The 14,189-nt window shown below is 50.9% G+C and overlaps 1 protein-coding gene across 5 annotated transcripts in view; it reads left to right on the forward strand.

Moving 5' to 3' along the window:
- The window catches only part of LOC122382592, a 55,105-nt gene that overhangs the window by 39,503 nt on the left and 1,413 nt on the right, over positions 1 to 14,189 (forward strand). Inside the window, exons 1-4 of one of the 5 annotated variants that reach the window (XM_043368140.1) lie at positions 106 to 120; positions 2,195 to 2,303; positions 4,779 to 4,906; positions 7,971 to 8,056. In XM_043368140.1, coding sequence (XP_043224075.1) covers positions 4,812 to 4,906; positions 7,971 to 8,056 — 181 coding nt within the window. In that variant the 5' untranslated portion in view covers positions 106 to 120; positions 2,195 to 2,303; positions 4,779 to 4,811. Of the gene's footprint in view, positions 1 to 105; positions 121 to 498; positions 697 to 1,635; positions 1,697 to 2,194; positions 2,304 to 4,778; positions 4,907 to 7,970; positions 9,161 to 14,189 lie in introns of those variants that run through there. The other 4 variants (XM_043368132.1, XM_043368151.1, XR_006256705.1 and 1 more) reach the window with 4 other exon arrangements.

Raw genomic sequence — 14,189 nt, forward strand, 5'->3', positions numbered from 1 at the left:
CTGAGAGTGAGACCAGCCAGCTGGGGCCAGTCACTTGGGGATGGCCCGCGGCCCCGCCCCCGCCAGTACCTCCATCGCATCAGTCGTCTCCCGATAAGGTCATGCCTCGGGTGTCCTGAGGTGAGCTGCCTGGCCTGGGCCCGAGGCACGTTCTTGTTTTTGCTACCAGGCTCACATAAACCGGTTTAACGTAACACTTGCCGACCGGCGAAAATTGCCGGAGTAACATATATAGGGCCTTGGGAGTAACTGCCCCCTGCTCGGGAATGGCAAAGGCCCAAGATTCCTTTACTACTCGATAGGCCGACCGAACCTTTGAAGTTAAATTGGTTCCATATCTATTTTTGCTTCCACATTGTCACATATATGACGCACTTGTTGTCACTTATGTGTTCTAAAAGCTGGGTTATGGTGATAGTGTACGCTCGCGGTTAGCACAACCAGGCGTTGTATGGCTGGATTTAAAGAATTGACTGTTATTAGGGCGAAAAATGAACATATGTCTAAATTCACTTCCTTTTCTATCGGCACGACCTGAGGGGCTGAAGTCGGCAAAATGGGGTTGCGTTGTTTTCCGTGGTGCGAAGTTGAGAAGAGACAAAGTGACGACCCGTCGTCGATGATTTAGCAAAATATTTAAGTACCTTCCTATCTAGTATGACAAGAGTAAAGACGAGGCGACTTCAAGTTTTCTAGGTAGGTGGTTGTGTCCACATGTCCATAACGCAGCAATATTATTATGTCCAGCTTGTGAAGACTCTGACTCAGACTCAGTTGGGGAAACTACGAGGAGCCAAACAAAAATTGGATTAGCCAATCAGCGTCTGGAGTGGGCGGGGCGATGACCATATATGGTCATAAAATCAGACAACTTCATCTTTTCAATGAATTTTAGCATTCAAATGAAAAAATAAGGCATAAGGATGTTTTTTAACCACACAAGGCCTACACTCGCCCGGTGCATAATTAATTGGCGGCTCTAAATCGCAGAGTTACAACGCAAGGTCAAACCGTGATTGGCAAATATGGCGGATTGAAACACACGCGCCAAAAAATGTTAGCAGTACCGTGGTTTAAAAATGTCATTATTTTTATTATTTTGTTTATGGTTTTTCTAATTGTAGTTAAGTTATTATTTTAGAATTAAATATTTTTGTTTATTGTAATTAAATTAAATCTTTTTAACAGTTTTCTTTCATAAAACCAATCCATTTATTGAATGGCCAGCTGATTGCGACGCCCAGAACCTGTAGAAAAGCCGTTTTCCTATCGCCATTTTCGAGTCAATTCGCCGAATTTAATCAAATCACACCAATTCCTAGTGAAAAATGGAAGCCTTTTCTCTCCAATAAGTGGACGCGATACCGCAAGTACCGGCTCGTAATACCGTTTTTCACCCTTAGTAGCGGGGGCTGCATTTATGCCCATATATGGACATCAAAAGTCCATTTATTGACCAATCCATTTTTTGACGTTCGCCTCGTAGTTTCCCCAACTGGACTGGCTCAGCTCAATCTGGCGGCTGACTTGGCTTTACGGCCTTGGCTTTTCCCAGATTCACATTATGGTGCTGAGGGAATGCATATGAGAAGTTTGAAGTTCTTTTTGTCTTCAAATCATCAGCATTTCAAGTTACTCTTTTTAACATTGAATGGAGAGAGTTCCGGTTAGCACCTTGCCCCACCGGATACCTATGGTGCTTAACCCAAACCAACCAACCGACCTACTTCCAATTCAATTAATGCCAGTTTTCTTTTATTTATTTTATTTTCATGGTTTTCAGTTTTGGGCGCAACTTGATCTTTTAGTCGGAACAACCCTAACTCCCAACAAACAGACAAACAATTATTGTCATGGCTTTATTTGTCATGTGCATTCAACTAATTTTTTGTTTCACACAATAGTTTAAGTCACTCATTCATAAGTCAAAGTAAAAGTGAGTGCAGTGTATGTGCTCAATTTTAGAATGGCATAGTGGGTTGGAGAGGAGAATGTTCCATGGTGCTTAAATTGGGCTAAATGAATTTTATTAGTAACAACATGCTATAATGCACTTATCTAACATTTCCTGCCAGTCAACTGCAAGATCTTACCCTTCAACAATGGAAAATGGATTTTGAAACATCTCGGACGGTACACCAATTCACACTGTTATTCATTGCCCCTTATCTTACAGCATAAAATTATTTTACAGGTTTGAGCAGTCATAACTCTGCGGCATTCTCTCTGTCTCCTGGACGCTGGCGTTTTTTAATCAGGAGCCAGAACCAACCTCCTCACTGGATTACTCATTTGGGACCTTGGTAAGTGTTAGAAGAACAATGGTATGCCCTGGTGTACCTATATGTCTACCAGTCTGCTTTTTGCTTTCAGTTGGAGTAAAATAAAGTTTTCTTCTTCTTAACATATTTTTCATTTTGACATAGGTACCAACTGTTATGGTCACAGGAAAAGAGTTGGATGGTTGGGAGACATTGGTATTTGGTAGGTATAGGTACCTATTTACCCTAAATAACTGATACTTTTTTACTGGTGTCCTCCAACACACAGTTCCTGACAGTCTTGCATTTACTTGTTTTCTGAATTGACATACAGTCACATGAAATTTAACACAAAACAAAACCATGAGACAAAAACCAGGGAATGCAAGAATCTTAACCAAAATAGTTTCAACAGAGCGACAGAGCATAGATTAGATATTTGTCCACACATCAAAACACTTTTTCATGTTAATTTTCTGCAAAGTTAGAAAGCAGGACAAGAAGGGTCAGGGTCAGGATCCTTCTTGTTGGGAGGTAATGGAAAAATGCACTAGTTTGCAGCAAAAGTCTTTGCATCACTTCAGGGCATGAATATTGGAGAATCTGCACTCTGCAGTGTAGTCCAGTCTAGCTGGCAGCTGCACACTTAGCCTAGTTGTCTGAAACAAAAACTGTTTTGTTTTCATTTATTCGTTGACTTCACCATCCATGTCAGCAAAACAGCAGTGCTCAATGATAACAGAGAAACACAGACAATTATTTATATTCTGTCCAGGCTGTCTAGCTGCAGGCTGGATATTTTCATCGCAATCATCAGCTATTGCACATTGCACATGTTCACTGTTGGTGGTGAGTTTGAGCAAAAAGCCTATAACTGCATGCACTGACCCTTAGCCATGTAGATGCACAGACAAGCGCTGCTCCGGTGCTTGATCCGGTAATTCATTACGGGATATTCAGCTGTTGGTTGCAACAGCCTTGAGGCGGGTGAAGCCATTCGGCCAGTCGCGATCGGGAATACCTACTTGTAGTATATAGGGCCTTGCTTGTAGTATGGCTGCTCGTTTTCGATTAAGCTGATCACTTGAACGTGGTTATGAATGTCTTTTAACATCGTCGAGTGAAATCATCTTGGGAAGGCCGAAGATGAGATGCGGATGACGAATGGACCAAGTTGGTGGGCTGTAACCACAAAGGCGGGCTCCGCGAGCACCAAAGGCGGGCTCGGGTCGCGTTCGAAACTTTCCCACCTGAAGAATGGGGACGCGTGCTGACGACACCCCGGCGTCATGAGCGGGACGAATTTGCCAACTTCGCTCGTAGCCGTAGCGATGTGTATCTGTAACTGCGGCAGATATGACGCATGACTTCGTTACTGGCTGGGTGGTGGGCTGCGACAAATGGCACCGGAGTAATATTTCCTTATCTTCCTCGCCTTCGCTAGGCGACTGGTGTGTTCGGAGCTGACAGCTGTCAGCACACCTAGCTGCTGACATCTTTGTGGTTCGGACTTCGAGAATAATTCGTTGCTGACGGGATTGTGGCATTTATGACAAGCCAATGGGCTGGCAATGGTCTGTGCGGCTATAGAAGCAAACACTCCCGACCCGATTTCCCTTGGTTTGGCCGACAGCTCAATGACTAAAGTAATCCTTAAAGGGACCCTCCCACCTTAACATTAGTTTTGAGTTGAGATAGCCAAGTTTGCGGCCAGGCTCAGAAACCACCATTTATCCTGGTCGCAACCCCCGCAGCTTTATGGTGTTCAAGAAATTTCTTCCCTTTACTTGCAGGGTGGGACCAGCGTGGTCCCTATCTCTTAACCATTACGGGAATCTGATGACGTCATCAGGCTTTCGAACGTCCGTTAAATGTTTGACTAAAACGTTTTGTAGCACGCGGTGGTATATGCTGCTTTGCGCGCAACAAATGCCGCACTTTCAAATAAAGTCGCTAGGAACAGCGGAGATCCCAAAAAGTAAACAAAAGTAAAAGTCTAATATCTTGAAAACCGGTGAATATTTTTCGATGAAGTTTGGTAGATATTCGTTTTTGCTCTTTCTGAACTGAGCGACATCACTTTCATGCCAATTCATTAACTTTTTTGAAGGTGGGAGGGTCCCTTTAAGCTGAACGCCCCTTATATGTTTCTGCTGTGACCCATGATGCTTGATGGCTGACGTCACTAAGGCAACGAATGTCCAATGAATATTTAATAAGTCGCGAAATCTCCTCAGATCCGGCCACCATCGTCCAATACGAGACGAGGCTCCGAAACTGCATAGAAAAAAATTCTGATAACAGTTGCTGCTGAATTGCAACGTAAGGGAGTGCATTAACTATCTTAATCATTGCTTTATTCATCCAACTCCGCTTTTACTTTGTGTCCTCGTCTTACCGTTGTTCTTTGGGGCACTAAAGGCGCTCTTATCTAAGCTGACGAGGAGCTGCGTCCATCAGATAGCCGGTAGCCGCTGCTGTGTGTTGTGCGCCGCTGAGTGATTGCTTTGTTTGCAGAGCCTGCAGGATCAGGGTCAAGGTCAAGCAGAAATGCCCCGGGGCCGAAAACGGTCGGAGGAGCAGCTGGACGCGCCGTCGCGGCACGCCAGCTCGAAGCGGCACCGGGCCAGCCAGCATCACCTCAGGTTAGTCCCGGCGCCAGGCCCCCGGGCCGGCACCGGCGTGCGGTCACCAATGGCTCAGATACATGGTTAAGGACGTGGTGGCGTCATATCGGCCCTTTCCGACATCCTGCCTGATGTCCTTGGCTATATTCGTGTTTTGGTGGCTGAGTGTTTGGCTGACGGGCCGACCCAGACCGTGAGCGATGTCAGCCAGCCTGCCGTGTGGTCAGAGACTCGCGACTCCGGCATGGGGCCCATCAGTCTACGGCGGCTGTCCTCGGCGTGAGCTCTGTAAGGGGACGTTGACTGTTGTCACCCACCTGCGTGGGGCCATTGGGTAGTCCACAGCCGTGGGGTCTGTGAGGAACCGTGTGGTAGGTGACGGCCGCGGGTCTGTGAGGGGCCGTCGGTCGTCAGTGCGGTCCGTCAGGCGCCGGCCGCGGGGTCTGTGAGGAGCCGGTCCGTTAGGGTCTCTGTCGGCCCTCTGTGCGGTCCGTCAGTCAGGCGCCGCCCGCCGTTGCCGTCCATCAGGAGCCGGCGTTACCGTCCCGCCGGCCACCCGGCCGCCTATCGGACGGTCGTCGTACCCCGCGGAGCGCGCCCGGCGACACCGACACGGCCGGCGGCCGGCACAATGGCCCCTGGCGATTCGGGAGATTGGCTTCACGGAGCCGTTTGGCCGACTGAAAGCAGCGCCGGGGCGACAAAGGCTGCGCGCTCAACTGCCGACTCGGATCGCAGCCCGGGCGGCGGTGCTGAGAGTCTCCCGGCCGGCCGTGCTCTGTGCGGCGCGGCTCAATTTGCCTCCTATCTTTGATGGACTGCGATAGGGTTGTCGCGACGAATATTCACCCTTTCAGGGGTCGAGAATGCTTTGTGGATCTGAGAGGTAGCGGGGATCAGTGAATCAGTAAAAGGCCGAGACCGATCACACCAATATCACTCAGTACTCACGGTTAGGCTTCACGTTTCATTTCTATGAACGCTTATGCCATTCCTCCGTCCAAAAAGAGGGGAGGGGACTGGACATTTTACCATGTTTTCTGCAATTAACAAAGGAATAACAATGAAACTAAAACAGTGCAATTTCAGTATGGCATCCACGCATGACGTGTACCCAAATCTCGTTGATTGACGCTGTCTGTATGCAAACATTGTTAACACCGGCTGCTGGGTGCCGCGGGTGTCAGAGAACTCTACCACCCGTATCTGGTATGCCGAGGAGCCGATAAGTGTTCCGGTGCGTTTATTCGCTCCCCGGCCGGGTGCCTGCCGATCTCAGGGTGACCACGGGCGCGTCTGTGGCCCGGTGCCAGCGTGGGCTTTCCACCGCCACTGACCGTTCGGTGCTGCGGATAGGGCCCGCCCTCCGTGGTGTAAATGGTGAACAGGTGGCAAGCCGTGGACGAGGACGGAGATGGCCGGGGACGGACAGCGGAGGTGAGGTGGTCCGCGGTGGAGTTGTCTCCGAGGCAAAGAAGATCGCGGCTTGTGACTGCCGGTGCAATATTTCTGGAGGTTTGATTGATCAGATGTTCATACTTTTGTTGATCTGCTGTTTAACGGTGTGTGGGATACGAGGTGAGGTGAGATCCTTTCATCTAGGTGTTTCAGTGCTCGCTCCCGATGGTTTATTTCCAGCATGATTATTTGTTTATAAGCGTTGACTGGGCAATATAAATTACAAATACAAACCTACCCGACGTTTTATTTTAGGGTGTTTTGGCAATGGCAAAATTTTATGACATCGTTGGTAAATATAACCAGTATAACGCCTTTTGGGGCGACTAACGGAGCGAGCGAGAGGGTGGGCCTTGCACGTGCGGAATTTCGAGGGGGTACCTCCAACTGACTTGTGCACGGCACTCTACTAACCGGTCTCTAGCGATGTGCCAAATTTGGGCACAATCGGCCCAGCCGTTCTCGAGATCTGGAAGCGGCACCCTGCACGTGCGCACGTGCAAAATGGGTCATAACTGACTTGTGCACGGCACCCTACTAACCGGTCCCTAACTGTGTACCAAATTTGAGCGCAATCGGTCGAGCCGTTCTCGAGATCTGGAAACGACCCCTGCACGTGCGCACGTGCAGCAGCACCCCAACTCTGGCACATGGATATGCAGTGCCTAGTGGGTGCCTACCTACATCGCTCCGTAATAACGGTTGTTCCTAACCTAACACGTAGACGCCATTTGCACTGTCTGTCACAAATCTTGTGTAGAAATGCCCGCAGTGGTTGCGGTCGGGCTACGAGACACAAAAACAAGTGTAGTTTGCCGAAAGATAGTACGTAGTTTGACAGCAAAAGCCTCTATCCAATCATTTGTTGTCAAAACACTTTCTCACCTGTCGGCCGAAGCAATTAAAATGTGCCGATTGGAGTCCACTTATGAGACTGTATAATCAGTTCATCCATCGGGTGTTCGTGCTTTTCATTATTCTGCTTGATTGGATGGCGATGCGTCTTCCTAGCTCTGTAAGTTCCTGATTGTTTTAGTGAATGATGAAATTAGTCGATTTTAATCGAAGCAATCATGCATACTAATAATCATGCATGCAATCATGGCGTCGTGTATTGTGCATGTACAGTGCTTTGCCAAAAGTGACGTTAGGATATTTGTATTTGTTCAACGTGTGACGCTAGTGAGCGAGGCGAGCTACTGACACTTCTGTCTTGCCTGTGGTGTGTGTGCGGACTTGTCGGAAAATGCATGAATTGTGGTTGGCAGAATATTGATACCAAAGTGCACTACTCGAGTTGAAAGATGTTCTGTGTCACCAGTTATTATCATCACGAGTGAACAAGGGGCGACAATTCTTATCACCATGGGATTAGTTTTGCAGTGCGTCAATGGACTCTGTACGAATCCTGACCGGGCCGCCCGGTGCCGGTCAGGGTCCGTTTGTTGTCCGTTGTCCGGTGTCCTGTGTCCCGTGTCCGTGTCCCGTGTCCGGTGTCCGGCGTCTATTACCCGTGTGTCCACTGCCCTCTGTCCGGTTTCTGGTACACTGGGTCACGTGGCCACCCGTTTGACACTCTTGATCAATCTGTCCCACCTAACCGGAGCGGTTTCTGCATTTTCAGCGGGCGCCGAGTGACGGCCTTCAACGAGAAGCTGTGCCTGGAGTGGTTCAGGGAATACACCACCGCCGACGAGCCGGACACGATCGGTGAGGCTTCGTGGGGCTGCCGGGATCCGAGGGCACACCACAGTCGCCGCGGATTAGCGCTCACTGCAATACGACCGGACAGGCGGCGGCCGTCCGAACGCACCGCCCGCTGACGGGCTCCGACACCTCTGACAGGCTGCGCCATTGAACCGGCGCCGGTCGGACAAATGGGAGCTGATTGGGCACCGTCTTCCCGGTAGCGTACACTGTAAATCAGTGATGTAGGAATCCGTTGGCTCCGCTGGATGACTGAGTGCTGGCTCGGTGTAGTTTGCCGTTATGGGTGTGCTGATAGGGAGTGCTGGTGAGCCAGGGATGCACGCTTTTCGAAATCGACGTTGTTCGTGATTTGGATTCCTTTATGATTTCGACACTGGTCGCCTGGCACAAGATTTCCAGGCAGGATCGACACTAGGGACCCAGAGTGTTACACACGTAATGTTACACACGTCGCACCACACACTACAGCACCACGGCTGAACTACTATAACACGTCACGTTTCCAGCGTGTGGCAAGCAGTACGTCGGCGGAAAAATCAGCAGTATTTACCTCACACCAGAGAGGGCAGGTGCGTCGGTCGTGGGCCCTGTAGCCCAGACACGACCTTGACCGTGGTAGTGGGAGTGACGTTTAGGGCTGGCGCCACGTCCGGTACGACCGAGGGCGTGTACAATGTAGATGACAGATCGACGTGAACAGGGCCATCAACAAGGAACTAAAGATCAGCAGCAAGGGCTGCGAAACAAGACTTGCATGTTGTGGCTGGTTGGTGCGTGCCGCCATCAGGGGTTTGTTGGTTTTATTCGCTTGCTGTCGTGTCCCAGAGTCGCATCAAATATTTTCCGCTGCCCTGCAGTATAGGTAGAATTAACATTTCAACACTTGAAACGCGTCACACATTACCTGACCGTCCAACACCCATGGCGAAGAATATTTAGCACTTACGTCGACCAATTACCATACCGATATCACTATGCCAAACCGAGTACCATTGCCACCTAAACCCCAGCAAACAATGCGACTGGCTGAATTTAAGATGTATTGACTGTTTTGAGGGCATACATCAGCCACAACGAGGACCATGCAAGTAACCATGCCCATCACTGCGCCTGAGAAAATAACGATGGCACACCGCCCGCTGTCAAAGGACTGCAAGGAAGCGCAGACACCGCCCGTTGTCATAGACTGCAGGGACTGTGCCAGAACCTTTGTACTGGAAGATAGGACCGTGACGGACCCCGCCCAGCTGCCGGATACTTATCCTAAGCGTACTTAGTGCTTAAGTAGCTTCCTTCTACTCACCTTCGGTGCTTTTGCCTGTTGCAAAAAGGCCCCCGCTCGTGCTGCTGAAGGGTCGTCCGCCGCTGTCGCTGTTCGCCGACCAAGTGGCCCGCGCGCGCGCCGCCCAGTCCCACGCCGGCCGGGCGGCCTTGGCCCTGGCTTCTGATTGGCTGAGCGGTCCGTGTGACCGGGTCAGACCGGTCGGCTGGGGTCGTGCCATCACGTGGCCAGATGATCCACGGGACCGGCTTTGAGCGCCCCGAAAAGAAGTCCCAAAGACTCTTTCTCACCCCTTAACACGCAGCCACTTTGGGAACTTAATGACTCGTGCCATCTTGGTGTGGTCGCCGCCGATTAACACGTGGGTTGTCTGTAAAATATTTAGTGTTTATTCAGGTTACAGAAAGTGAGTCCACGAACCTGCGGTGCCCACGTTCGCGCCCGCTCTGCCACTCACCACCCCGAGCCGGCCCGGCCGACCCGACCGAGGTCAGGTGACCGCGCCCCCAGGCAGCAGCCGGGCCGCCAAGGTCACGGCCGCCGCGGGGGGAGGCACCAGGGAGGCACCGGTTCTGACGTCACACGAAAATATCAGTCGGCTGGTTGTGGCACTGCCCCCTGCCGGCGCGACTGTGTTGCCACCTAGCTAAGCCTAGTCAGCCTAGGATGGGACGGTTTTATTTTTCTCGTCGAGTGGGGCAGCTTGCGACGACACTCGGTTGGCATAGCTGTGCTGCAACATACCCCAGGTTCGGAGTCTCTCGGACGGCCAATCCTGTTCCATAACCACAGCTAAGCCCCCGCTGACCTTAACCAGGATTGGCCGGACGACGTTGAATCTTCGTAGTTCGAGAGACACCGAACCCGGGGATAGTCTGTCGAAGCCTTGGCGGCTGAAGAAAGGCTAGACGTATCTCACTTGATTTTGGCGTGGCCAGCCTCACTTCTGTAGTTTTGCTTCACAGAATTCCACGTCCTATTGAGTTTCCGGTTACTAGTACACGACCACGTTCAGGAACTTGATGTTTTTTTTTTTTTTTTTAGATATATCACGTAATGACAAACTTTTGGCAGCATTTACAATGGTTACCTGCATATTTTGGTGAGGAAAAGCACTATTGCAGTCGTAAAATCAAGACATACCACAAAGGATCAGAGCTAAAGCAGCATTATTAACCAAAAGTGTATTGCATTGATCACCAGCATGTTCGTAAAATAAAATACATCTTTTATATGGAGCGCTTAGAAGAAAACAGATTTAAAAGCATTATGGGAAATGAATGTACGTGGCTCCGTTATGTTGATGACGTGTTAGTGGTGGTCCCGCAAGATGTTTGCCTTGACGAAAAACTACGAAACCTCAATCAGGTGGAAGAGAAAATTCAATTTACGATCGAACGAGAAAACGACAGAAAAATACCTTTTCTGGACACACTCATAATGAGATGTGGAAGTGGGGTAAAAATTTTCAGTGTACCGCAAACCAACGAACAAGGAAGATTACGTACACTATTTATCGGGTCATAGTGAGCGCGTAAAAAGTGGTATAGTGATTGGCTTTTTCTTACGAGCTTTCCGGATTTGCAGTGACGACTTTCTAACAGAAGAGATTAGACATATCTTTTATCACGAATAAAGATGACAACCAAGCCGGACCAGGACACTTATAGGTAATAAACATGAACGCTAAAGTGGCAACAAAAATGAAAGAGAGAAGATGAATCTGCCATACGCAAACGTCACCTTAAAATAAAACTTCAGACAAATATACAACAGACCTCTGAGCATTAAAAGAACATGAATATACTCGCTTTGTCCTCGACACATATGTAATGGGAACATCCTGCCGGCCCAGCCAAGCAGCGCGCCCGCCTTCGAGTAGGAAATAGCAGCGGCCGCAGAAGTGGCCAACAGATACCACATTGTTCGTCACGCCACCTGCACTGAAACGTAACAGCTATTTAATCGTGAAATGTAGCTATCCATCCAAAAATGCTGCACTACACCAGCACCACCGCACAGTTAGCAGATAGGTACGGACCGCAGGTCCTGGTCTCTGTCTCTTCCGAGTAGGGTCTCCGGACCGGTCACTAGCGCCGCCATCTCCGCGCGGTAGCTATAGCACAGCTCTCCGACCGGGGCCCGCAGTTCCTCGGCCTCTTCGTCCGGCCAGACCAGCACGGCTCCCGCCCAGCCCCTGAAGACTCCGCCCTCCGCAGGTCCGTCCGTCCAAAGCCGGACGGCACACAGGGACAGGGACGCGAGGTGCAGCGTAGCCACGCTTTCCCTTTCCGCCGCCGCCGTGGCCCCAGCCCGGATCGGGCACACGTCCAACCGGAAGGTGACACCAGCCGTCTGTTGCCACGGTGGAATTCTCGCCCAGGCCTGGTGGCCTCGCAATCTCCAGCCTCGGACCGAAGACAGGCGCGCCGGTGCCGAGGCCTCGGCGGTCGCGCGCAGGGGGTCCCCTGGTGGCAGAGCCAGCGCCCTCCCCAGCAGCCTGGCAGCCATGAGCCAGCGTCCAGCTTCACTCCTCCATCGGAGAAAGTCGGGCTTCCGCCATTAGTGCGTGGCACGGTGTTGAGCGCGGACACAGGTGATGATGCGGCCGCCTCTCGCAGTCCTCGCCCCAGGAGATCCACGTGCGAGGAGGCGGCCGCCGGCAGCCACGCGACGGCAGCGTGTTCGAGCGCCCCTCGGACGTAACCGATTGGCCACCGTACTGAGGACACCCTCGTCCAGGCCCCAGCTATTCAACCAGGTCGACGGCGCCTTAGCCGTCAGAACCTGGTGATCACTCGAGCCACGCCACAGAGCTCACGCCACAAAGCGGTTGGCTCTCCGGTCCTCGGCATCCGGCATCCGCAGTGATTTGGCGTAGCCAGGACAGGTGAGATGCCGACCTCAGTCATAACCGGAAAGCCTGTAAAAAAATAATGTGTGATTGACAAATGGAAATGTATTGTATGCATAGAGTTGAGAAGTCATGACGCACACTGCATTGTGACAGTAGATAGTTTAGTGCGATTGGCAGAGGAGGGACTTATTGTAAGAAAACAATAAACAATTGAGGCATTGGTTTTGTAGCTAGCTACCTACCCTTCTCATATGAATCTGGATGATTTGTACCATTAAGAAAAAAAAACATAGGCGTCGGAGCGGGGGGGGGGGCATGCCCCCATTTTTTTTGCAGTGCTGAGTCATGGGAGCCCGATCACGATGGGTAGGGAGTGGTGGAACATCAATCTGCCCCCGGGCCCCGAGTGTACCTTCCGCTGCATCGATTTGACAACCTTGTGTTCAAAGGAAAATTTCTTAACTACCATAGGTCGGCGGGAAATGACGTCATAGTGACATCAGGCTCCGCCGATTTTGATGCAAAACATTGTGCAACGGCAATCACTCTCAAGAGCGTAGTTTTTGGGCTAGCCAAATATGGTGGCTGTCGCTGGTTCGTTTATTACTTGAAGGAGCACACATGTCTTCAGCAAGTCTGCCAGACGATCCTTGGGTAGACTTTCAGCTGGTTGAAAATCTTTTGGTTGTGTGCTTGTCGCACATGCTTTATTCTTCCTTTCGTCGACTTGATGCCCACACTCACGCTCACCGAGCCACTCATGTTAACATGCCATGCATTGTCGTGTTTCTGTATGACTCTGCGCCTCCGATTTGAATTGGGGGGTCTGCTTATTTGTTCCCGATGAATTTCAATGTTCCTGAAAGCTCCTGATGCGTAAATAAAGCCGGAATGTTAGCGCTTCGGGAGAGTCGCAGACGCCAAGCCAGCTGACCGAGGAAAATGTCGCAACTAAATCCGAAGGCGTTACGCCACAACACTCCGACTTTGCTGATCGCACTGTTGGGTTGTTCCTGACTCGCTTTATATGGTGTCGGATTGAGTCGTAGTGCCGATGGCTGTGCTGAATGGCGTCGTTATGCATTGCTGAAACATTTTGCCGTGATGCCGGGAGTGGCCATTCTGTGTCGCGGCTGTGCTGCGACACAGACGCAGTACCCTACTGCACGCAAAGCGGCGACAACTCCCAGCTCAATATGGAGCCCACTGCCAGATAACGAACTCTTTGCCGTCCTCTAATTGGATCATACAGACATCATTGCACCGACCGGCACGCTATCCCTCACACACGGATACGCATTTGAAATCGTACACGGGATTTTATAGCAAGATAATACATATCATTTTCTCCGTTCCGCTGCGCTTGCAAATGCATGACTGATGAATATGGGTCTGTGTATTCGTACGTTTGTACACCCGTCATGCACTTTGGGTGCAGATTACGCTTACACAGCCAGCAATGCATGGAAACACAGTACCACAGGCGGCGGCGGGGTGGCGGTGGACAATCGGAAAGACAAGAACGCTGAACAATGTGTAGGTCCGCACTATCGGTGCTCGCGGCACGGCGTGGGCGCACAGACTGAGCCAATAGTGTTGGAGCCACACGGCAGGTGTCGCTGCAGTGGCGCCCGCGGACAGAGAAAGTTTTTGCCGCACGACCCCGTAGGTGTCGCTCGTCAAATGCATTTCTCCGTTCCGCTGCGCTTGCAAATGCATGACTGATGAATATGGGTCTGTGTATTCGTACGTTTGTACACCCGTCATGCACTTTGGGTGCAGATTACGCCCAACACCCCATCTGCACGCCAGAAAGTCAGGTGGCGGCACAAAGTGGAGCAGGAGCACCGGCGGTTGGCGGAAAAGGCGGCGCAACAGTTTGTTGGCCACCCAGCGCCGCCGCCGGAAAATTCGCGCCGACACGCCGCTGGATGGAAAGCCTGTGCGCGGAGGGATAGGCAGCACATAGACGCGAACGACTCCGGCTGCCAGGA

The sequence above is a fragment of the Amphibalanus amphitrite genome, unplaced genomic scaffold (assembly GCF_019059575.1).
Source record: "Amphibalanus amphitrite isolate SeventyFive unplaced genomic scaffold, NRLGWU_Aamphi_draft 000011F_arrow, whole genome shotgun sequence".
Taxonomy (NCBI): Eukaryota; Metazoa; Arthropoda; class Thecostraca; order Balanomorpha; family Balanidae; genus Amphibalanus; species Amphibalanus amphitrite.